Source organism: Siphateles boraxobius, unplaced genomic scaffold (genome assembly GCF_051911475.1).
Source record: "Siphateles boraxobius isolate OS27281-9 unplaced genomic scaffold, OSU_SipBor_1 130, whole genome shotgun sequence".
NCBI classification, from domain to species: Eukaryota; Metazoa; Chordata; class Actinopteri; order Cypriniformes; family Leuciscidae; genus Siphateles; species Siphateles boraxobius.
Window position 1 is genome coordinate 29,220,002 of NW_027508734.1, and position 24,316 is coordinate 29,244,317.

Here is a 24,316-nt window from a genome sequence, read left to right on the forward strand (position 1 = left end):
CATGTTTTCCGCCAAAATAAAAGCTTGATGCAGTTTCCGTCAAAATAAAAGATCATGTGCTTATCTCTTTCAAGTTTATAAATTAGTACAAAACTAATTATGAAAGTTTTCTTTATTTTTCAGTGCATTTGTTTTACAATATATGGCTATTAGGCTACTGTCTTGAGATTAATTATAACTATTATTATATAGTAGTGTAATATAGTAAATATAGTTTTATACTAAAAGAGTTTTTTTTTTTCTGTGTTTAATTTGCACACTAAAAATGGGTTGGAGCTTTTAATTTTTAACTCTCAAAGTGCACCAGATTGATGAATTTAACATTAAAATGCACACAATTTTCTTAGGGGGGGGGGGGGGGGGGGGGGGGGGGCATGCATGCCCCCAAACCATCCTAGAGGGACAGAGGTCCACCCACCACAGTTTTACCAAAGATCCTGTGGGAAACACTGGTATTGCTATGCCAGTGCAGCTTATAGCTTGTTTTTTGATGCATCGCTGCGGAGTATAGTTCAATTGTATTAATAAATTACAATTTTGTACTTATTTCATCTGTTAACTCTCACTCGTTCCTACTCACTCATTACATGCCATTAGTGGTTTTCATGAATAGGAGTTGAACATATTCAAGGGCGTGCAAAGATGGGTGGTGTTTATGATCATATGTAGTGGGCCAGTCTGTGCCAAAATGCCAGGGCCGATTTTCTATCCCAGTCCAGCCCTGAATGTACCCTCCATCATTTTTTATCAAAATAACTTCCTGTCCCCTTGCAACAACAACTCTTCTCTGAGGGCAGGACCACAACAATCCAACGTTTCAATTCCTGATGGACAAAATCAAGCCATACATATTTTCTTGTTCGAGAAGATGTTTTACTTGGATATACGTCACAACAAGGAAGAGAAGACTATTGCAACTTATATTTCATGGCGACTTGAAAAAAAACTAAAATGAACCTACCATGTTAGATTATAAAGAATTCCAACACTAAAATTAGGCGTAAGTAAGCCACATTGCCACTAAAATAAAGAATCTGCAAATACAGTGTGCAGCTCTTAAGAAGCTTCCTCTACATCATCAAAGAGCGGAGTCTACTTATCCAGAGCAGCCGGGCCAATCCTGCTTAAGTTCTGCATTACTGTCAGCCATCCTTTCAATTCATTGATAAATGATATTGGCACTTAAGCTAATGGCCTAAAGAAACTCCTGGCTGAGTTAACTCACCTTCTCTGGATTCCCATCAGTGAGTCTGGGAGAACAAAGCCAATTCTGTTTTGGCCCTGGCTGTAATTACTGTATTAAACTGTAATGGGCATAAATGACCATAATAATGAGATCACTTTCTCTATGAATGCCAATAAATATCTTCCTCAGGCAAGAGCTGTGCAGTACACACACACATATGGCATCTCTGACACAAAGCAGAGAACAGTAGTCTGCTCAAACGAGCCACATCTGAAGCTAATAGCAGTCAAATGGCAAAAAAGGAAACAAATCACCATCTGGTAAAGGACATATTTTCTACCACAATGAACATCAGTGGAACTATAAACGTATGCTGTATTAAATTAGTATTTATACACATTATAAGAGATCACCTGTATATGTACACTTGACCGGGTGCTGTCTTCACAGTCTCTCAGTAACGTGTAGCTGCATTTTCCAGGGAAGTAGTAATAAAGTCCATCGAAGGTTTCATAGTTGTATTGTCCCCACGAGCGGCATGTCATCTCTCGCTCAGAGCCTATGTTGGGGACTGAAACATTTTATCTATTATTTGTCATGCCAAAACTAAAAGAGGAATGTGAAATTAAGTGTTGTATGCTGCACAGTACAGTACCTGTCTGGCAGTGTGTTCCAGTGGCCTGGTATAAAGTGCAGTTACAGGAGTCTGGATGGACACACCAACCCCCATTCAGACAAGGAGATGTACACTCACCTGCTCGATACAAATAAAGCACATTCAAATAGTGTGTGTTTCAGTGCGTTTAAGCATGTGTTTGAGATCTGGTAACTGAAGTGGTCAGTGAAGCATTAAGATGAATCCAGCTCGTATCCAGCTCGTATGTGTAATGATGACACTGTTGAATGAGCCTGTTGAACAGATGTCCACTGAAAGAGGGGGCAGTCCCTTTCTCACATTTCAGATGACCATAACTCTTATTGTTTGCAGTTTCCCATAACAAAAATAAGGTTTATGCATCACAAACTAGCATTAACTGTAATTATCAACTTGTAATAATAGTTTACAATAATTCCTAAATGCAACAAGCAAATTCCAGTGCATCCACGTTGAAACACATTAACAAACAGTTCCTTACAGATTCATTCATACACATATGTGCAGGTGTAAACGAAAAGACATGCTGAAATTAAACACAGAGCAATGTTCGTAGGGGGGAAACATGCATAAAGACCCATGACATACACAAAGAGAGCACTGGGCCTCCTCCTAAAATCACATTCAGCTCAGGTCTTACCGGTGGCTCTGCGGGGTGATGGCTTCTGTGCTTCTGTTTGCTCTGCTGACGATGTGTTGCTCTCTAAGGATCTCTTTGGAGAATAAAACGATTGAATTAACACATAGTTTGTGGGGTACTGTGACCCCTAGCGGGTCCACAAATAGTCTACGGAGTTTGCCAATTATTGTTTGATTTTAAACTATTGAAAAAAAGGATTAATCTAAAAGTCAATATGTAGCTGATGTTAACCAGCTGAAGTCTAGTTGATCCCATATTCAAATGTGAGTAAAATTAAAATGTAATGTGCATGACATTATAAATGATTATAATGTGCATGAAAATTTGTAAGCACATTAATATTGTTGCTATTTCAAGTTTAAAAATGAACACTTTAAACATTTTGTTATTATTTATATACAATTTATATATATATATATATATATATATGTGTGTGTGTGTGTGTGTGTGTGTAGCATGGGGTCCCTAAACTTGGGTCATTGGCTTGGAAAGACTCCTGCATTAGACTGAAAGAATGAATTGAATATGCAGAACAGTCACAGAACTCTTAAAGCTTGAGGTTATTACACAAAGGCCGTTTTTTTGTTATACAAGCAAATAAACATTGAGCTTATGTAACTCTAGCAGTTCTAATTAGTTGACTAATTAAACCTATGATCTGTCCTGCAACTAGGCTACATTAACTTGTTTTCATATCGGATTATGAAGACCTCCAAGATTAGGCTACATTTATCAGGATAATAGAAGCAGGGCGCCGCAGGGCAAATGTGAAGTTTCAATCAAATTCCTAATCTAATAAATCATTGTTCGCTTGACTGTACAGAAGCTGCAAGAATGTGCTGCGAATAACATGGACAAGAGTTTATTATCACCGCATGAGGGGGTAGGCTACATGAGAGCGATCAACGATCACTTCAGAACTAAATCATTTTCTTATCTGACCGAAACCAGCTCTATTCTGCCCGCTTCTCCCCATCACACCTGATATCTGAGAGTTCAATAATTTCATGTAGCTTACGAGGCAGTAAAGGGAGATGTATTCTGACATAATGAACGGGGCCAGTGTGTCTCAGTGAATAGCGGCTCTAGGGAACAGCCGCGCCAGCTTTACCAATCCTGAGCGCCCAGCGGACACCTGAAACCGCTTTACTGCCTCCGAAATGACGACTTTTTGTCCCAAAGATCTCCGCAAAGCCAGCACTGGGGGTTGTTTTATGTGTGCGAATTAAACAATGAATTTAAGGAGGGGTCGACTTCTTTTAAAAGAAAAGTTGCAAGGAATTTTCTTTCGATGCGCCATCCAATCTCGTTCATAATGTGATTTTTGTGCGCACCTGACACAATTGACCAAATGCCAAATAAATCATTTTAAAACAAACAAACCAAAAACACAAATTTTTATGTTACCCTGCATGTAAATTTATAATAAAAAAATATAATGACGCAGTGTTTAGAAAATGTTTTTTTAATAGGCTACTCAAAATGCTCGAACAGCGTGCTGTTGTTAATTCTTTAGTCGAAGAAGTTTTCGTTCAAGCAAATATGCACCCTTAGATAGCTACATCATTCGCTTCCTCTTTTCTTCTTCAGTAGGCTAATTAAATAGACTATATGACATTGGTGAATGGGAGGATTATGAAAAACAGTAGAATGAAAAATAAAATGTGCTAGGAGATGATTCCTTTAGCTGGAATTGTGTAGAAAACGTTTAAATTCCTTTATATTTTATCATTTAAACCTCATTGAAGTTTAGAAAATTTCACTTTGATTTAGATCCTAATTGAATCAGGTAGACTATTCTCACCATAGCTTGCTGAAAAACCGCGCTTTTATCATAGATCAAGAAAGCACATCTTTTGCAAACACCTTGTTTTCTGTAATGTTATGCATTTAACCTCATGGCACTGCATTTAGCGCAGGTTTCCTGTGCGCTCTCTCAATGCATCGCTTCAGCTCTCCTACCTGCTCCGTTTGGGAAGCGGGATCCCATTTCTCCAGCATTATCCTGCTGCTTTCGCTGCTGCTGGGACACACAGAGAACAAGGAGCGGTTTGTTCCTCACACACAGCTAATCAGCACTTGTGTTCGACAGAAAAGCCAGAGACTCACAGGCGTTTCGACTGAGCTTTGACGGCCTGTTTCACAAGCAGAACAGACCTAAAGACCTTTCAATTGATTTCATCAAACATGCGTAAAATTAGCGCGAGTAAAGTCACGAGTTGAGATGTCAAAGTTTCAAGATGCTCAAAATGTGCAGAATGTTTCACCATTACCATGTAAATTTACATCTAGGTTGTAATAGAAAAGTTACAATAAATAAATTATAGGCCTAAATAAATAAATAATAAATGAAAATAAAAAATACAGCACGCATAGGTCTTTCGGGTAGGCACATAGCCTACATTTAAATAGTAATACTTACTTTTCAAACTCATGCTGTTGTGTTAAATTCAGACTTTCAGTGCCCCACGTGAGGTTTGCTAAAAAGAAACAAATGATCACATTAGTGCAGCACTTTTCAAAGTTTATGGTTAGATTTTTTTTTACTGTTAATGTAACACTGTATCAAACTATTTAATCAAACGTTTGAAAACTATGCATCATACTAAACATATGAATTGTATATATTTGTATATAAAAATTATTAAGATTTTTACTCATTGTTACTTTGATACATTAAGATAAGTAATTTCGCATATTGACCATTAGCATTAAATTATATTTCTCCCTTCACTGCCAGAGGAAGTGTTTTCCTCAAAGTCAAAAGCTGGTTCCTTTGACAATAATAATAGGCTATAAGCTACATTTTTTTTGTTGTAAAATCTAAATTTAATTTTTCTTTAAAATAATAGGCGAATCAATTGCCTGTATCAGAGCATAAGTGACCACACCAGTCCATCGTAATGCTACTTACCTTGATATATTAAGATAAAGAATAATAAATAGAGTAAAAAAAGTTTCTTTCCGGGAGTTAAAATAGGATCCATTCGTGACTCATGCGAATCACTTGAAATGGAATGAGATTCTCCCCTCACAGTCTTACACCGATGGACACTATCGACGCATATTCCCGTCTGACTGCAGCAGCTGCTCGCTCTCTCTCTCTCTCTCTCTCTCTCTCTCTCTCTCTCTCTCTCTCTCTCTCTCTCTCTCTCTCTCTCCTGTGTGTCCGCGCTCATTTCAGGTGCTGAAGATAACACCCGTTGCTCGCTCGCCCTCATTAGCATAATATATGCTAATGTAACCCACTTATGCACAACTTCAGAGAGAGAACGGGATGCTCGTTTACTGTTGCTGCAAGAAAACGCCAAAGTTTAGGCTTAAATATATATATTTTTATATAGCCAACCTATATACATTGACAATGAAAACCAATTTGTCCAACAACTGACAGGTGTTAAAAGGATAGTTCACTTCACCTTCATAACAATAAAAAAAAGACAATTCTATCATTTACTCGTCCTTGTGTTTCACATTTGCAGCTTCCTTTCTCCTCAAAAGGAGATGGTAGGCAGAATGAGAGGTCACCATTCACTTTACTATGGAAAATAAAAGGATGCAATGAAAATGAAAAGTAACTGTCGGTGCATTCTGCTTAAAGAGTTAGTTTACCCAAAGACTTTCGTTCATCTTTGGAACACAAATGAAGATACTTTCGGCGAGATTTCGGTCCATTCATTGACCATCTACACAATTACCATTTTGACGCTTCAAAAGTCCACAAAGAGATTGTAAATCCAGATGAATTGAGCAGTTTAGTCCAAATTTCCAAAAGAGACATGATCACTTTATATGATGAACAGATTAAATTGAGGCTCTTATTCACATTTAAACATTGATCAGCAAACATAAACAGAAGCTCAACTGAACCTGCTTGACATGGGAGAACAAACCTCATTGCTTCAAGCTCGTGCTGGGTAAGAGGATGAGCTTCATTGGTTCTCGAACGTCAAGCAAGCATGCCTGAGCATCTGTTTACCACAACTCATGTGTGCATAGATCAATATGAGAATAAAATCCTTACTTAAATCTGTTTATCCTATAAAGCGATCGGGTCTCTTCAGAAAATTTGGACTGAACGCTCAATTCATATGGATTAGTTTTACATTCTCTTTATTAACTTTTTGAAGCATCAAAGTGTCAGTTGCATAGCTGTCTATGGAGTGACAGAAAGCTCTCAGATTTCATTAAAAGTATCTTCATTTGTGTTCCAAAGATGAATGACATGAGAGTGAGTAATTAATGACAGAATTTTTATATTTGTGTGAACTAACCCTTTAACGTCTGCCTAATAAAGAACATTCTTGAAACATGATTTTTGGAAACTTGAATCCACCCTGAAGTGAAATGGAGAGGAAAGTTCAGAATCTATATGCCAGTGATGTGCACATAATCTGTAGCTGGATTGTTGTGAAGCTTAAACATGGAAAAGAGTGGACAGACACAAAACCCTTTCTCAGAAACAGAGCTGAAAGAAGTGGGGGATTAATCAATCAAAGGGAATAGAACAACAGATTTGACTGCAAATACATTTGAGTAGTTTCAGCTAAAATTACATTTAAGGTGATTATGGATTTTGAATTTTGCCCTTCTACATGACATATCTCCTAACTGCAACATCATTATAATGAATAATTATTGTATAATCTGCAATTGTTTAAATGAGTCAAACGCCACACAGATAAATCCATTATGCATCGCTTTGTATTGGCCTACAGTAAACATTTACATGCCAGCTTCTTTTCAACATATGAAACTTCATAAAAGACAACCCTGAGTTAACGTGTGATATAAAGAGGAGTAATTTGACAGTAACAAGATATTTTGAATGTATGTATAGCATTTACAAAACCTAAGATCAGCTGGGTTATTTATTGGGACTAAATTCTTCCCCAGTGTATGAGGTAGGCTAAGTTAAATGCCCATGGTGTTTTGTACACAGCCCTCTCTCACACAATGTGGCCACAAACATGATACTCATAAAGCTTTTTACAATTTTTATGGTCTATGTGGCTGTGAGTGCCCTCCTGTGGCTAGCAGAAGGCTAAAGACGGCAGCATTGATGACACACTGGATGAATCCAAAGGATGGGACACCGTATGTCTCATAGAGGAATCCTCCAATAGTTGGCCCCACAGTTCGCAAAAGAGACTGCACCGAAGCACACAGACCCAGCATGGTTCCTGAATACACACAAACCCCAAACAAAGAGCTTGAATTTTTTTTATGAATGTTTAACTAGTTGATGATTAATTATAACTGTTAGAGCCTGCTTTTTTATAAAATATATTGTTAATGTATTCGTGTAAAGGCTGAATTCAAGGTGCAGTAATGGATTTCTGAGAAAAGGCAGTTAAAAGTGGATCGCACCAAGTACCACAACCAGATTTACCTGTTGAACTCACAGTTACATAACATGTCTCAAATCAGCAACAAAATCTAACATGATCTGTCAGAAAAATGGTGTTTCTTATGCTCAAATAGCGTTAAAAAAGCTTTTTTTCATGCTGGACCAGCCAATATGCAGTCCTAAGTGCATGTCTCAGAACACTAACTCTCTCTAAAGCAACCGGAGCTTCTAAAAGCAGCTGCACTGATGCGATGACTTTAACAATCAGAATGCGGGATTTATTCCACTTTTTCCCATTCATGAGTGTATATCTAAATTCTTTGACCACAACACACTCTTGTAGCCAATTAGCAGTAAGGGGGTTATTCACTCATGGTGGGGGAGGGTAGAGGGAGATTTGAAGAGAGAGAGATGGCTGAGGGACATTACAAAAGAAAAGAAGGTCAGGAAAAAGAATATCACTGGAAAAAGAAAGGTTATGATCAGGCAAGAGTTGTAGGACCCGCTTTAATATTAGAAAAGCTTTCCAGCGCTGAAGAGACCCAAGCGAGAAGGCCTGAAAATGTACGCTGAAGTTGTGTTGTTTCTGCTCCATACGCGAGTAACATTGGTTTAGCTATGTTTCAAAAAACCAAGAAATGCTGTTGTTGTAATGTTAGCTTACAGGACAGTTTTCAGTGCCGTTGTTCTTCTGGAGCTGGTGTGCTGCTGGCAACTAACACAGACTCTTGCTTGTATATACTCTTGTGTACTGTATGTTCTTTTTTTTGTTATTTCTTGTCGCTCGTACGTCATGTTCACTTTATTTTTCACGAAGCGTTTTTTTTTGTTTGTTTTTTGCTTCAGCTATGATAAATAGACATCCAATCTTGCAATGTGTGTTTGTGCATTTTGGGGGGAGAGCAATGAAGGGAGGGGTGTGTTTGTTTCTCAGAAATCACTTACTGCACTTTTACTAAAATTATTATTATAAAAAACAATTGTAATTTTCAAATGTATTGCCATTATAAAAACCTTAGTAAGGAAAATGATTCCTCAGGCATTGAGTACATTTATATGTACTTATAAGTACTATTTATATGCATAAGAGCATCCAGTTGAGTGCGTAGATTACCTGTGTCAGAGGGAGACACACTCTTGGTCAACATGCTATCTGTGATGACATTGAAGACACTTAGAGAAAACATCATCGGTATCACGATTAAACAAAATTGAAACACATTGGTCATCATAGCCTGAAAAACACACAAAGCACATATATTAAACATATGCACTTAAAGGGTTAGTTCACCCAAAAATGAAAATGATGTCATTAATGACTCACCCTCATGTCGTTCCTCATGTCACCATTGAAAATCTATTTACGGTATACTGTCCTTGTCCAGAAAGGCAATAAAGACATCATCAAAGTAGTCCACGTGACCTCAGGGGGTTAGTTAGAATTTTTTGAAGCTTCGAAAATACATTTTGTTCCAAAAATAACAAAAACAATGACTTTATTCAGCATTGTATTCTCTTCCAGTTCTGTTGTCAATCCGCGTTCACGAGGCCAGTGACGCTGCTGACGTAAGACGCTGCTGACGTGTTATCTGGTGCATCCGTGTATTCGGGTTCAAATAAATATGTCTGGTTAAAAAAAAATGCAAGTCTTCCCCTGTGTCGAAATCCTTAGACATGTTTGCAAAGATTGTTTTGTTTAGAGCGTGCGTCTCCCTCAGACTGTAAATGAAGCTCGGGCGCACCAGATAACACGTCAGCTCGTCTTACGTCAGCGGACTCATGAACGCGGATTGACAACAGAACCGGAAGACAATACAATGCTGAATAAAGTCGTCGTTTTTGTTATTTTTGGAACAAATTGTATTTTCGATGCTTCAAAAAATTCTAACTAACCCACTGATGTCACATGGACTACTTTGATGATGTCTTTATTGCCTTTCTGGACAAGGACAGTATACCGTACATAGATTTTCAATGGAGGGACAAAAAGCTCTCGGACTGAATCTAAAATATCTTAAACTGTGTTCCGAAGATGAACGGAGGTCTTATGGGCTTGGAACGACATGAGGGTGAGTCATTAATGACATAATTTTCATTTTTGGGTGAACTAACCCTTTAAAGGAGATACACACATCACTAAATATTCCATAGTTAACTGACACCACTGTTATGCAACTAATTAAAAATAAAAAGGGAACTGGAAGGATGATTTTGCAATATCAGTTTACCTGTGCAAGGCCAACTACACTGCTTATCCCAACAGACAGCAGCAGTAAGGTATATTCTGAAAATCTAGATGTAAGACGCCCAATTACAGCACCTTGGATCACCTTTAACATTAGGAGAAGAGTCACTTATTACCAAAGCAAACCACCTCAGCACAGTAGTGCTTTAATTCAAAACTATTTATATGGGATATGATTGAGTAGAAGTGTGCATGTGCTTATACCATTTGAACAATGCCAAAGTAAGCCATCAGATAGCCATTCTGCTCAGCCTTTAGTTGGAAGAAGTTTATGGCAATGATGGAAAACATAACTTGAAATATACCTGAAGCACAAAGGAAACAGACAAATATATGAAACAAAACACAAGAAAAATTATGGAATGGAAGAAGTAACAGATCTTTACCTCCACATTGTGACATACATAGAGCGAAACATCAAAAGAGGGAAAAAAAAAACCTATAGACCACCAGGGACTTATTTCAATGCATCGGTAGTTGATTGGATGGACGCAAATCTGAATTCAAGGTTGCAGTAGGTAGCAAGTACCCTTTCTTAAAGCTTGGAAGAGTCAGGACATTTTATAATATAACTCCAATTGTACTGGTCTGAAAGAATAATGTAATCTACACCTAGGATGGCCTGAGGGTGAGTAAATCATGGGGTAATTTTCATTTTTGGGTGAACTATCCCTTTAAGTGGACTAAATGATTGGTTAAGATGGTGAATGAGGGTGAATTTTCATTTCATTTAAGTATGTTTCCACTGTGTTTCAATAAGTTTATAGTTTAAAGTCATAAACAGGAACAGTTGATATATATGTTCACCTGATGGCAATCCAGAGATAATCTTCACTATAAACGTCTTTGCAACACCTGGAAACTTCATCAGTCTAGTGATCTCCCCCAGATTAAACACCGACTTTGATGATCCCTTCTCTAAACACAGACAAAAGTATTAATATACAAGATTTTTATAAAATAAAGTTACAGAAAGCTACAGCAAGAGTATTCCTTCTGTGTCTATGTGAGTCTTGTGTGTTTGTCATACTGTCACTCTCTGGCACGGTGTGTATTTTGGTCTGTTTAGGGATGAAGTTCAACACCAAAAGCAAGGAAACAAAACTCCCGATGGCTGCGAAAGATGCTGCAAACTTTTCCCTGCAAAACATACACACACACACACACACACACACACACACACAAAAAACATAACCATTGGTATTATTAAATTGTGTTGAACTGGATCAGTGCTGCCTTCAGTTTTCCTTCAGACTGCCTTCAGACTTTTTCCAAAGTACAAATGGTAACGTTTTGTACTAATGGACAAAAAGCACACAAAGTATCAGGGAGAGCTTACATATTAACAAAAAAAAAACTATTTTGAGAAGGTGTGCTGAATTTTAAGAGATGTTGCTGGCATATATACTACTTCTAGAAAAATATAAAAAAATTGATAAAAAATGACAGCAAAGATTTAAATTTCAAATAAATGCTGTTCTTTTGAACTTTCTATTAATCAAATAATCCTAAAAAAAATTCTATCATAGTTTCCACAAAAATATAAAGAAGCACAACTGTTTCCAGCATTGATAATAATTATAAATGTTTATCAAGATTCTTGAACAAATTAGCATATGAGAATGATTTCTGAAAGATCATGTGACACTGAAGACACGTGTAATGGCTTCTGAAAATCAGCTTTGCCATCACAGGAATAAATTACATTTTTTAAATATTTTAAAATACAAAACAGTTATTTAACATTCTTATTGTATTTTTTATCAAATAAATGCAGCAATGGTGAACATAGGAGACTTATTTTAAAAACCTTTAAAAAAAATTGTCGACCCCAAACTTTATAATGGTAGTGTAGGTGGTGTAGTGTGTTTTACCCAAAGCGTGTGCTGAGGGTCCCACCCAGTGTTGATCCTACGATCATGCCAATGCCAAAACAGAGGCCAAGTTTCCCAAGAGCTTCTGCTCGCTTCTCATTCTCTGACAAATCTGCTACCACCATTTGAGCTCCTACACACACAGATACAAATGTGCTCATGTACCCGTGTACAGAGTGTGTCTGAGTTACGTGCGTGTGTGTGTGTGTGTGTGTAAGAGCATGTTTTACCTGGCAGTCCATGCATGAAAACAGCAGGTAGTTTGTGCACGAAAAGCATAAAAGTGCTGTCTGCCACGGTCAACAGTAGGAAATAAACCACTGATGCCAAGCAGGACACAGTGAGAGCCGCACGTGCTCCAAACACATCTGCAAACCTGAGAACAGACACAAGGACATGATGACACACATCCAAGTATGTGAATAAAAGAAATCACTTCTGTACATAAGAAAAAGTAACTGTATTCTTATAATTTATATAAGATGTTAAATAATGACATCTTTTCACTAAGCACACATAATTACATACATGTATATAGCAACACTATACCATACACATCATATATTACATAAACACAACACATATCTGATATCTTCTTACCTTCCATAAATAGGGCCTCCAAGCAGCTGAATCACCCCAACTGTGGTCTGAAGATATCCGAACCAAATAGTGTCGAACCCGAGCCTCTTCGCCAAATACTGTTCCACAGAAGACAAAACAGGACATGCAATGCAACCCATCTGTTACTGAATAGCTGAATACATCTAAATAGCTGAAAGAGCCTGGATTAGACTAGAATAGGGCAAACATCATGGCCAGCTTTGATCCACTATACAGCCTTTATGTGGCATTTACATTTAGTAATTTAGAAGCAGCCAGTGACTTTTAATTAATTAAGAAAATCCCAAGGGCGTGATTCAGATGAATAAATAATTGCATATTGAAAATATCTAATACATATAAATGTTATAAAAAATGTATAATATATATTATAAGTACAAATATAGCCTACATAAATATTGAATTTAATAATGTTGTAGTGCTTCAAAAAATAAAGTGTATTCAACTAAAAAAAGGTATCAAAACAAATCAAAATATATTTATATAATTTATATTATATTTATTAAAATTATGTATATGATCATTTATAATATAAATTATATTATATAAAATATATATATATATATATATATAAAATGTAACTGTAAAATCAATTAGTTCACATGAATTAACACAAGACTTACATTATTAGTTTGCTGGAGTGTCGTGTGAAAATATCACTAAACATAAGAACACCGCAGCAAACACTCACACACAAAAAAAACCCTGCAGATATTCCAGAGTACAGCTAAAGATTGACTCAAATGTGGTTTCATTTACCACGTGATTTTGAATGAAGTCGAAAAAGCAAGACCGACGTACCGGTGTTATGGAGAACTGGAGGAAGAGCCAGGTGACGTCCAGAGCTGCGATGAGGTAGGTGATGTAAATCACTTTCTGCTTCGCTGCAGGTTCCATCATGCAAATTACTTTATTAAATATCAGCTCTAGGTTTGTATTCCCCGACACGACAGTTATCCTTCCTTCCACTCGATCTCCACCTCAACCTGGTAAAATAAGAGCATCTGCTCCAGCGTGTCTGACTCCCTCCTGACGATTTAACTGGTACGAAAAATAGAAACTCAACGCTTTACGGCTTCATCCAGCGGTAGAACAAACAAGTGACAACGCATAATATCATGTGAGGGAAAGGTTACACCCATGAGCGCGACGACCTGAACTTCGACCAGTCTTCAGACTCTCAACAGTTTCAAGTTTATTTCAGTTTCGCTGAAGTTCTGCTCACTCCGGTGGAGAAAAAGGGGTTCATGGGGATTAAAAATATAATATTGAAATAGTATTATTATTTATATAAACATAATAATATATATAAAGACTTACAGTATTTTATACAAATCTGAAGGCTTTTCATCTCCGCACAATATGCTACCACGGATATGTGTTTAAACTGACCGACTAAGTTACAAATGTTGCGACAAACAAGTAACCGGATTAAATAAGAACAATAAAAGTGTAAAACGTATATAGGTGTATTAAGTGCTAAAATAAAATCCTTATATACCACGTCCTCGCCATTTTGTTGTGGATAACGTAGAGGAAATTCCTCCTCCTCTCTGTGTCGTGAACCCTGGAGGCGTGACTAGGTTAGCCATAGACATCATATCTATGAGGTTAGCCGTCAACAAACCTTCAACAATCCACATCTGCAGTAGGCTAGTCAATAGTAGCTCGATATCAAGAGTTGCTATGCAGTCAAGAGAAAATGCTGTTCGCTAGTAAAGGTCGCAGAGCATATTACGGCATAGCTGTCAACATTGAACATTGAAAATAAGGGAGATTTCCCGGAATCCATCCCCAAAATAAGGGATTTTTTTACACGATTCTTACCCACAAACTTTAAAAAAAAGCACTAATCATTAACAATCTAAAGAGTTTATAACTACATATAGGCCTACATATGTGAGAGAGAGAAAGAGACAGTGTGTGTGTGTGTGTGTATGAGAGAGAGAGAGAAAGAGACAGTGGGTGTGTGTGTGAGAGAGAGAGAGAGAGAGAGAGAGAGAGACAGTGTGTGTGTGTGTGTGTGTGTGTGTTAGGGGTGTGACCGTAACCGTGAGACCGACGGTTATAGTTGAACACCGTCATTAGAACTCTATAACCGCCAAAATCGTGTTATTAAAATATTTGTTACATTTTTTATCATAGAGAATGTTTAAATAGGCCTACTAATATCAGCTTACGAGGGAAACGGAGGCGGAGTTAGTGGTGCTTCGGAAGTTCGGAGGATGCTGCAGGAGATGATTTGGTAGATGTCTGTGCCCCTTTACAGAGCAGAGCGCACGCTGACACGGAGTTAGGGTTAAGCTTGGTTTATACCATGGTTTATACTCGACGCGTCCGCATGAGCGCGAAGGTGCGCGCGGCAAAAATGACCAGTTGGGTGCGCAAGACCACATTTCGCTTTGCTGTGTGCACGGCTTTTTTTGTAACAGCGATTGCGGCGCCGCATCCGAGGATGAACAACTTCAAGCCGAATCTGCCCGAGCTTGTACGTCTCACACAATCAGAGCGTAAAAATACGGGATATTTTACGGGAAAATACTAAAACGGGAAGACAGCGGGAAAAGAGCTAAAATACGTGAGAAACCCGGAAAAAACGGGAGGGTTGACAGCTATGATTACGGAGGCTATTAAAGGCAATATTTAATAGGGCGATTAAATGGCCTATTGCTCTTCTACCTCGCTTTTAAAATAAAACATTTACATTTTGGTAGCATATTTTATGTACTATAACAAAAACAATCGAATTTGTTGGACAAAATGCAAAATGTAACCTTTGTAAACCTGTTGTCACCGAAAAGTAAACTCTTGCAAGTAAAGAAAAAAAGGCATAGGCTACATCTATTTTTTCTTATTTACATTTCAGTACACTAGTAATATATTTCTGTCTTAGATATTATTATCTTTATTACTACTACTACTACTACTACTATATTCTAATTGCTTGGTTTCCTAAAAACATCATTGTGAATGGAATGTGGACTTAGATATTTTTATAATTATAAACAGTTCAGAGTAAATAACTTTTTCTCTCAATCAAAGTGTACCAGATTGATGCATTTAACTTTAAAAAGTAAAAAAAAAAAAATCTTCCGGGGGATCATGTTCCCATTCCCAGACCCCGTCTAAGGTCCACCCATACAAAACCCTTTAGAAACACTGAATAATTCCACAACAGCAAAATAAAATATGGGTTATTTTAACGTCATATCATAAACCCAAATTAATGTCATCAGGACAGTACATTTTAGATCCCTGTAACCATTTGATAGAGAAAATTGAGATTCATCAGAAATTCTACCAAATGCATAAATGTAAATGATGCAGTCCATCGAACAGTTGAAACATGTTTCTCAGTTTGAGCCTCTTTTTATTAAATGCATTAGGCTACTTTAAATAAATATAATTGCGTAGCATCAGTTAGACGATATTTAACATCTCTTTATGTTATTAATACTCTTTATGTTTTTCCATTCAACAAATGCATCTGTCAAGCTCCTAAAAGCACAGAAGTACTGTGTCAATCTTCTTAAGCCATTGACAATGTTGAATGTGAAGCATAATATTGAATATATAAATCTTATCTCTTTGTGGTGTTAAAATACATGAATAACAGCATATGGGTTTGCAATGACGTGAGGGCAAGTATAAATGACAATTATTATTATTTTATTCTTGGTTAAACTGATTTTGGAACGGTTTTATTTTTCTAGTCTTAATATAGAACATGTGCAAACTTCAGAGCACACGTTTTGTTAGCCATGATTCGTTATACTGTATGAAAACGTATCACTCTTTATACAGCCTGACTGCTGTGCGAGTTATAAATAATCATGTGAGTCTGGTGATGATTAAAAGGATAGTTTAGAAAATTCTCTCCTTTGGGATTGTGACACAAATACAGAAAGTTGAGCAAAGACAAAATTGGTATGAAATGAATGACAAATGTGAGCTACGGTTTGATAATGCGATCTATGCTGATGACAGAAGCTGGTCTCCTGCAGGTTCTCGTCGTCTGAATGCAGCAGGTCCAGGTGTTTGGGCTCTCGCTGTCTTTCTCCTCATAAGCCTGATCTCTGCTGCAGCATTCATACTCTTCAAGTTTAAAAGGTTTGTCAGTTACTTCAGTTTTTCTAGATTAAAAAGTGTTATGTCAACCTTGTTATCTGACAAAATGTCTGTTGAAACTAGTTTTGCTTAATTCAAAAATAGTCTTATGCCTGTAAATTCAAAAATAATCTACATATATATTATTAACTGTAAACCATCACTTTATAATAACTTTTTTAATATTCAATATATTACATTTATAGCATCACACATAAAAGTTCATCATAAAAATAATAACTGTTAGCAGCTCCCTCTAGTGTCAAATGAGAATGCTCTTCACTTCATTATCTGAAATCAAATCTAAAATTGGTATTGAATGCACTACTCATTGCTGTATTGTGTGGACTGTAGGGCCGTTTCGTTCCCTATACATATAAAATTCCCTTATATATTTTCCCAAATTCATTTTTATTTTTTCCCAAATTCATTTTTATCCAATTTAATTTTTCTGGATTCAGTTTTTTTCCATTTTTATTTTTTTGGTCAATTTTAATGGTTAAATTAAATGTTTGTAATTAAAAAGCATATCTAATTCAAATAAAATAATTTCTATGAAATGTTTTGATTTTTTTTCCCCCAGAAATTTTGTGTTGTGTATTTAAATCTTTCTGGCAATCAAATGAAGGCATAAAACATGAATTTATCTTTTAATCATATGAAAGTAGACTTTTTTTATCAAACAAACTGTAAAAAATTAAAGGCTATGTTTTCCGTCACTCTAACCTCTATCTCTAAAATCTCTCCCTCTGTATTTTGAGGCACACACCGCTAGTGATGGGAAACCGAGGCTTTTTGAAGCATTTGATGCTTTCATCAAATTGTTCCGAAAAAGGTTCATTACTCGAAGCTTTTAACACAATGCGCATTAGGGACATCTGGTGGTCAGACTTGTTTCCTCCACCATACCTAACAAATAACGCAGAGCAGAAAAAGCACGTGACCAAACAAAGTTTTCGGAAGTCCGAGACATACAAAGTGGAATCATGATTGCAATCAATACAGTTCTATCTAATCTAATCTAAATTAATTTGTGCCAATGAGACCACAACTCGTGTAGCCTGGCTCGGATTCACATATTGATCAATAATATAAAATGTACAAGTATCTGATCATATAGTAATTTAAAAATATTTTCTGTTCTTTTAAAAAAAAAATACATATAAATTATGTTATAGGGAAGTGTAGTGTTAAATATTTTAAATAATGCCTCCTCAATAATCATTTCTCTTTTATGCATCAGGTGGTGTCGCGATACGCCAATTCTTTCCAAACAAGCTTCAAACGTCATCAATCACGTGGTATTGTAATTTCGATACAAGCATCGGTACATTTGGCTTGTTTGTGATCTTTTTCTTTTACTGTATATGTTTGTGATGCTGCGCCTTGCCTCTCCTAAAATGTAGTCCAGAGTAGGCGGCTGTAGTGAGAGGAAGAGTGAAAAAAGTGCAGGCTAGACGGACAGTTTTCTCTTCTCGCAGTGGATCAAACACCTGAGATCAGAGGTGGATACCGCGGGATTCACGACACGCTCGTGCAGTGTTGCTAATAAACGATGTCATGTAAGTTCTGTTGCTTTAATATAAAAATAAATATATTGAACAAGACACGTAAAATACATTTGAGTGTTTTTATATATACATTTTTTATATAAAATTATATCACATAGCCCATATAGAGATCCCACTGTCAGAGAGTTTGGGAATATTCACACATCATTTATACACATAAAACATGATATCAGAGTTAAAAAAAAACATTTTAAAAGAGAATACATCACTGTTGTTTAAACCACTGAGCATTAAGCTGTGTTGTCAGCAAGTTGTTTCCCATCATGCTTTTGATCAGCACAGTCAGTGGAGAGCAAGGGGGTAATCCATCAGCCGTAAACTGAAGCCTCCCGGGGGGCCGCCGTTGTAGCAGACCATCACCTGCTGTTAGCATTCCATTTACTCCTATTCATTTTGGCATCACTTTGACAGCGAATAACTTTACATCTGAGGCGTCCAAAGACTTAATTTGTCCATTATTTATTTCTAAAGAAACACGACAATGTATAAAAGGCTCCATTACTTTGTATCTTATGTTATGGCCCCGTAGAAGCCATTTTTGTAAAAATAGGCTAACGATTGCGTCATAACCGCGCGACTTTCTGTCGCACAGTAGACAAATTACCGTATAGACAGGAGGAGAAGCTTGCAGGCAATCTTTTACTGTCTATGAGGCAATTTGGGGGGCATGGAGGCTTAAAGTCAAGGGAGAAGTCCATAGATAGAGAGTCCATAAAATATTTCAACAACATTTTTTGAAGAATTGGAAATAGTTAGGTGAGTCAGATTTGTCTTGGCACAGCTACTAGAAGATTTACAACTGTCAGACAGGTTGCTCACGTCACAATCACATCCACATTGTCAAGCTCAGAATGAGTATGCGCAGTACGCTCAGCCATCAGGAAGTGAGTGCTTATAATGGGCTTCACTTTTCTCCGTTTAAATCAAGGGGGTCGCTGTGTCCATTTCTTTTACAGTCTATGGTGGAGAGCAATTGCATGCGACTTCAGAATCCGACAAGTCCACCCTGCGATCGCGAGAGTTTTCACCCGGTATCAACCGTTCCATCACTACACACAGCACCTTGCCTGAGCCAATCAGCGTCCAGAAACCTTGACCAAGTGATCTCCTGTGCTGTGATTCTACTGTAAAACAGTAATATATTTCTATCACAATTTCTTTATTAAATTTAACTTTTATTTTGACGGGTTGCCGTGAAGACCTTTGAGTTTCCATGCGTTTATGATATGACGATAGTTTTTCCCAAATGATGCGGTAAAATGAATCACAAAGTGATTCTCAGAGCGGCTCCGGAGATGAAGTTCATGCATTTATGTCCTCATACAGTGAGACAGCTGAAGCTGGAAACACCACGAGTGTCATGCGTGCTTCGTATGTGTGGTAGGCCTACGTCCATCTCCTGCAGAACAATCATTTTTTTGTGGTTTAATATTCACATACACTAGTCTATATCTCAATTTGATTTAAGTGTACAACTTACCTACTTTTTTATTCATCAAAAATTTGACAAATTCCGTGACATTCCGCATTATAGATTAAATTCCGTTGACTGGATTCCGTCCGCGTTTTAAGGCCGTCATAGGGCCCTAGTACTGTATATTGTATAGTTTGATTCAATAGGAAGTTGTACTTTACCTTTCTCGGTCTCATTCTTCAGGCACGAAAGCTTTCTTCTCCTGTGAAAACAAAAAACATTTTTACAGTCTATTGAGTTATTCCAGGCAGGCAATAAGAAAATTAAAGTGATGTGGTATTTGTCTGCAATCAATTTCTGTGCACAGTGTTTACCAGGTGTAAAATTATATTGTCGTTGAATAGTAATAAAAGTCAATTAATAGGCCTATAAAGATTTGATAAAAAATAAAGATCTCAAACGTTTGTCTGTGCCTATGTGCACATCATTTAGAAAATTATTTAAAATTATTATTGGCTACTATTATTATTGACATAACCAAGGCAAATTATAATTATTAATCTTTTGTATTCCAGATTATCAGTCAGTGTGTTTTTCCAATATTATCAGTCATATTGTGTATATGCTTTTATTTATTTTTACAATTTGATACTACTGCTCTATGTAACTGCATTAGCCGCTGTTCTGGACTGGGCAAATGTCCGTTAACCATATAATCGTTCATGTGAAATGACTGATTGTTATGTTATTGCTCTTTGTGAAGCGTCCTTGAGCTCGGGAAAGGTGCATTAAACATTAGGTCTAGTAGTATAATTAAATATCATTATCATTGTGTAACTATCTGTGAATAAAGCTTGCTTTTATACAGATCTATCATGTTCTATCAGAGGAATTTCACTAAATGAAATAATATGAAACAAACAAAATTAATTTATTTTTCACTGTGTAATGATGTTTCCTTCTGGAGTTCTTCTGGGGTAGGAACAGGAACCTCTCAGGCATCTACGACAAACACCTCTGGAACTGAGCAGCTCCGGCTGAAACCTAAGCTCTAAACTCTGTAAGACTATTTACACATCCCTAGGCAGCAATACACTAAGATGCAAATATTGCTGCCTCGGGCCGGAGTGCCAGACGCAACCAGGGCTCGCCATCCCTCGCAAGACGCTAAGGCCTGGAGCAATGGAGATGCCACTCGTGTCGGTGAGAAGAAGAGCACTTCTTGCCTAGGGTGCTCTTGCCTCCATGACCTATGGGATGACCTAAAACAAAAACAAACAAAAGCAGGGTTATTGTCTACACATCATAGTTACATACATTTTACAAAATCTTTTTCTGATGATCTTAGGTAGGCTACCTTAAACCAGTCATGGAGAAGGAGCATGTCAAGATGAATCCTCTTCTCAGGGTCAGGATGTAGACAGGCATTAATCAAATGACTGCATTCTGTGTTGAAAGATGGGAGAGACATTCGGCTATTACCTTAAACTTCTTTTACACCTGCTCTCTTTGATCATGTTTTTCGAAGCAGTACAACTCACCTTTTGTCAAGCTTGGCAGATACCACAGCCAGTCCTTGAGCTTGTCCTGGTCGCTGTGGTCCGGGAAATAACCGCACACCATTGAGTACAAAAGTACCCCCAGTGAAAACACGGTTGCTGGTCGCCCATAGTACTTGCTCGTCTCAAAATATTCGGGGGGGCAGTACTGCTTTGTGCCTGGAGGAAAGAGATTTGTAAATTTGATTTACTATCATAGATTTTTAAAATTTTAAAACATCTAAAATATATGAACATGACATGATATAATTCGACACAACAGTTTAAGTCCCGAACGACAGCTATAATACATACCGCTAAAGGTGTGGTAAGCCGTTTCATACAGCAGGTCCCCGCAGCCGAAATCTATTAGTGTCACGTCCAGGGTTTCCGTGTTCACTAATATGTTCTCCTCTTTAACATCTCTGTGGAAAACTCCTCGGCTGCAGCAGGTGTTTGCAGCCTCAACCACCTGCCGCATAACATGGCATGCAATCTCTTCATTTAAAAAGCCTCCACAGCTCTGCAAGAAGTCAAAGAGATTGATGCAGGGCGAGGGGCGCTGCAGGACCATGATATAATGGTTAGGGAGGTCCTGCCAGTCCAGCAACTTAATGATGTGAGGTGTGCTGGGGCCCTTATTGGCAAGGACTGTCAAACCGATTTCCAGGGGAACGGGTTTGGTATGATCAGCCTAGAAGAAAGACAATTATTCACAATGGTTAGATGCAGCTGGTTTCCTCAATCAGGATTTAAGGCAGTTTTTCTGGTGGAAATTCATTTGTACTCTACGATTAACATTTATATAGAATTGAAAACAGACACAGCAGATATCATAGAAAGTGCAGCCTACTTACAATGTGGATATATTCCACGGCTTCCGTTTTTCTGGCAAATTTCAGAGCCACCTGATCAACAAAACAAAGTAGTAACAAATCATTCAAGTCATTAATCCTCAACAGACATGAATTTAAAACAATATTGAGCATGTTTGATCAGTCTGATAACTCTAAATTATGTATATTAGACAAAACAATAATGTATCTTGTACTATTTTAGGTTGCTGCAAAAATTTTTTTATTTAATTTTAATAAATTAAAATGACTACATCAATGTCAGTTACATGCCGGTAGGATGCATTTAAATTTTTATACACACACATCTATTTGTAAACATACCGGAAGGTTGTCCATGACACGAACTCCGGCATAGACAGCACCAAATCCTCCTTCCCCCAGTTTATCGCCAATGTCGTACTTTGAGCAGATGTCTATTAAAAAAGAAATAACTGTGGTTGAGATACAATTTAAAGCAGTTGCAGAAATTTCTGCAGTGTTACATGCTATTCTCAGTCTAAATCTGTTTAACATTTCATATAATTATAGATGAGTAGTTTCAATGGCCTCCATATTAACTGAGTGATATGGATTTGTACTTTAAAAAATGAATTTGTAATACTGGAGGACTATTATATATATAAGAAATACTAATAATATCTGTGTCGAGCCATATCGAAAATGTGTGTATGTTTTGGGTTTATGACAAACTCTCACCCTCAATTATCGTGCCCACGTCATTGTCCTGTTGTTCTGTTTGAGGGGACTCAATCTCACCCTCAGACAGGATAACTGGACTGTCTTGGACACAAGGTTGAAGGGGCTCCAGCATCTGCTGGTCCTCAGAAGAGGAGAGGACATCAGGGCTGCTGTTCGGAAGTTCCTCCTGATGATCCCAGTCCTCTACAGTACACGTGATGTTCTCTAGAGAAATCTCATCTAAAGAGAGGAATTTAAATCATAATAAATATTCTCCAGACCAAAATGTAATAACAGTAGGGGGCAATGTTTTTTATATATATAATTTTTTTAATTAAAAAAAGGCTAATTGCGCACATACACTTAATATATTGAAAATATGTGTGAATAAATTGAAAAATGCAACAAAATGCAAAATAAGCATTAAGCATTGTAAAGGGGAAGTTTAAAAAGTCTAGGTGGGATAGCTAACCCAAAACAGAAAGATTTCAACATTAGGCAAAACACAGTATTCACAAAAATAAAAAGGCTAATATATTTTTATATATTATTATTCGTTGTTCTAAACTTATCCTAAGGTGTATTGATAAAGTGATTTTTTGGTGCACAGAGCTCCAATATACAAAAGGTTGATGTGATTACCATCAGTTGACCGCCTAGAAGGTCCCTCCTCAGCCTCCTGCTCCTGATTGTTGCTCTGCTTCACTTTCTCACCCTTTCCAGCTCTAGGGCGAGAGAAATGGAAGCAGAACAACCTCCTCCAAAACTTCCCGTTCTTCCTCGCCCCCTTCTCTCTCTCCTCCCTTCCTCCTCCGTCCACCTCAGCAATAACAGCACGGCTCTCATTAAGCGGACGAGGATTTAGCGTGTTGGCGGTGGTTTGCAGTTGTGTACTTGGATGTGAATTGTACACACACTCGTTACCTGCCGCTTTCTTCGCACGAGAAACTCGCTGACCCATGATCGCAAAAGTACAAAGCTCGCTAATTCTCTCAAAACTACCTACAAAAGTCAAATGTGAATTTTCACGCCTTTACATGCAAACTGTCTAAGAATTCTTTATGTGGTGTCATAAGGGCTTGTGTAGCGCAGCACTGAATCTAATGTCTAATGTTGTTATTTGAACATATCATCTATCTATACATTACAGGAATGTCTGTGTCTGTTATTCGCATTTCTCTCGAACCGTAAGTCCGATGGATTTCAAACTTGACATGTGTCTTGCTACGGGCACAAGTAAGTGCAGTGCCAAGTTTGAGGTTGTTTGGATTAGAAATACAAAAGATATCGGTAAATATATTGTGTAAAAGAAGCACTAAGAAGGTTGTGGTTTAAAAATAAACATTCTGACATTAGAGGGTTGTAGTTTAAAAATAAACATTCTGACACAAACACTCGGTCTAAACATTAAGTCAGGTAACGTTACGTGTTACTTCTGAATAGTATCATTTGTAGTAGCAAACTGTTTGCTCAAGCGTAGGCTAGCGTTTTGTCGGAGTTCACTGTGCATGCTGAAACGTCGCGCTTATTCATTTGTGGATGCTGAATATGTAAGTCAGTTACGCTGTTTACTTCTGAAT

The 24,316-nt window shown here is 37.3% G+C and overlaps 3 protein-coding genes across 4 annotated transcripts in view; all 3 read right to left on the reverse strand.

The window, feature by feature from the left end:
- Window positions 1-4,996, reverse strand: part of otog (otogelin) — a 42,162-nt gene extending 37,166 nt beyond the window's left edge. Inside the window, exons 1-5 of the mRNA XM_077229058.1 lie at window positions 4,904-4,996; window positions 4,444-4,501; window positions 2,482-2,554; window positions 1,842-1,940; window positions 1,600-1,757 (exon numbers count right to left, since the gene is read on the reverse strand). Of these exons, the coding sequence (XP_077085173.1) occupies window positions 1,600-1,757; window positions 1,842-1,940; window positions 2,482-2,554; window positions 4,444-4,482 (369 nt within the window). The 5' untranslated portion in view covers window positions 4,483-4,501; window positions 4,904-4,996. The remainder of the gene's footprint in view (window positions 1-1,599; window positions 1,758-1,841; window positions 1,941-2,481; window positions 2,555-4,443; window positions 4,502-4,903) is intronic.
- Window positions 4,997-6,917: 1,921 nt separating this feature from the next.
- slc67a1 (solute carrier family 67 member 1) lies at window positions 6,918-14,123 on the reverse strand. 2 transcript variants are annotated; one of them, XM_077229060.1, is made up of 11 exons: window positions 13,892-14,123; window positions 13,373-13,795; window positions 12,551-12,648; window positions 12,181-12,326; window positions 11,951-12,083; window positions 11,107-11,216; window positions 10,884-10,994; window positions 10,281-10,381; window positions 10,060-10,161; window positions 8,946-9,066; window positions 6,918-7,664 (listed from the first exon to the last, which is right to left on the reverse strand). In XM_077229060.1, exons 2-11 carry the CDS (start codon window positions 13,469-13,471, stop codon window positions 7,480-7,482), a joined length of 1,206 nt encoding a protein of 401 aa, XP_077085175.1. In that variant the 5' UTR covers window positions 13,472-13,795; window positions 13,892-14,123; the 3' UTR covers window positions 6,918-7,479. The 2 variants fall into 2 exon arrangements, with proteins under 2 accessions (XP_077085175.1, XP_077085176.1); XM_077229061.1 differs by having other exon boundaries at window positions 13,373-13,788; window positions 13,892-14,101.
- Window positions 14,124-17,409: 3,286 nt separating this feature from the next.
- Window positions 17,410-23,797, reverse strand: LOC143736700 (serine/threonine-protein kinase pim-1). Its single transcript, XM_077227342.1, has 10 exons — window positions 23,379-23,797; window positions 22,755-22,976; window positions 22,380-22,471; window positions 22,059-22,109; window positions 21,517-21,895; window positions 21,205-21,381; window positions 21,021-21,109; window positions 19,885-20,925; window positions 19,303-19,648; window positions 17,410-17,449 (listed from the first exon to the last, which is right to left on the reverse strand). Exons 1-8 carry the CDS (start codon window positions 23,695-23,697, stop codon window positions 20,914-20,916), a joined length of 1,341 nt encoding a protein of 446 aa, XP_077083457.1. The 5' UTR covers window positions 23,698-23,797; the 3' UTR covers window positions 17,410-17,449; window positions 19,303-19,648; window positions 19,885-20,913.
- Window positions 23,798-24,316: the final 519 nt, after the last annotated feature.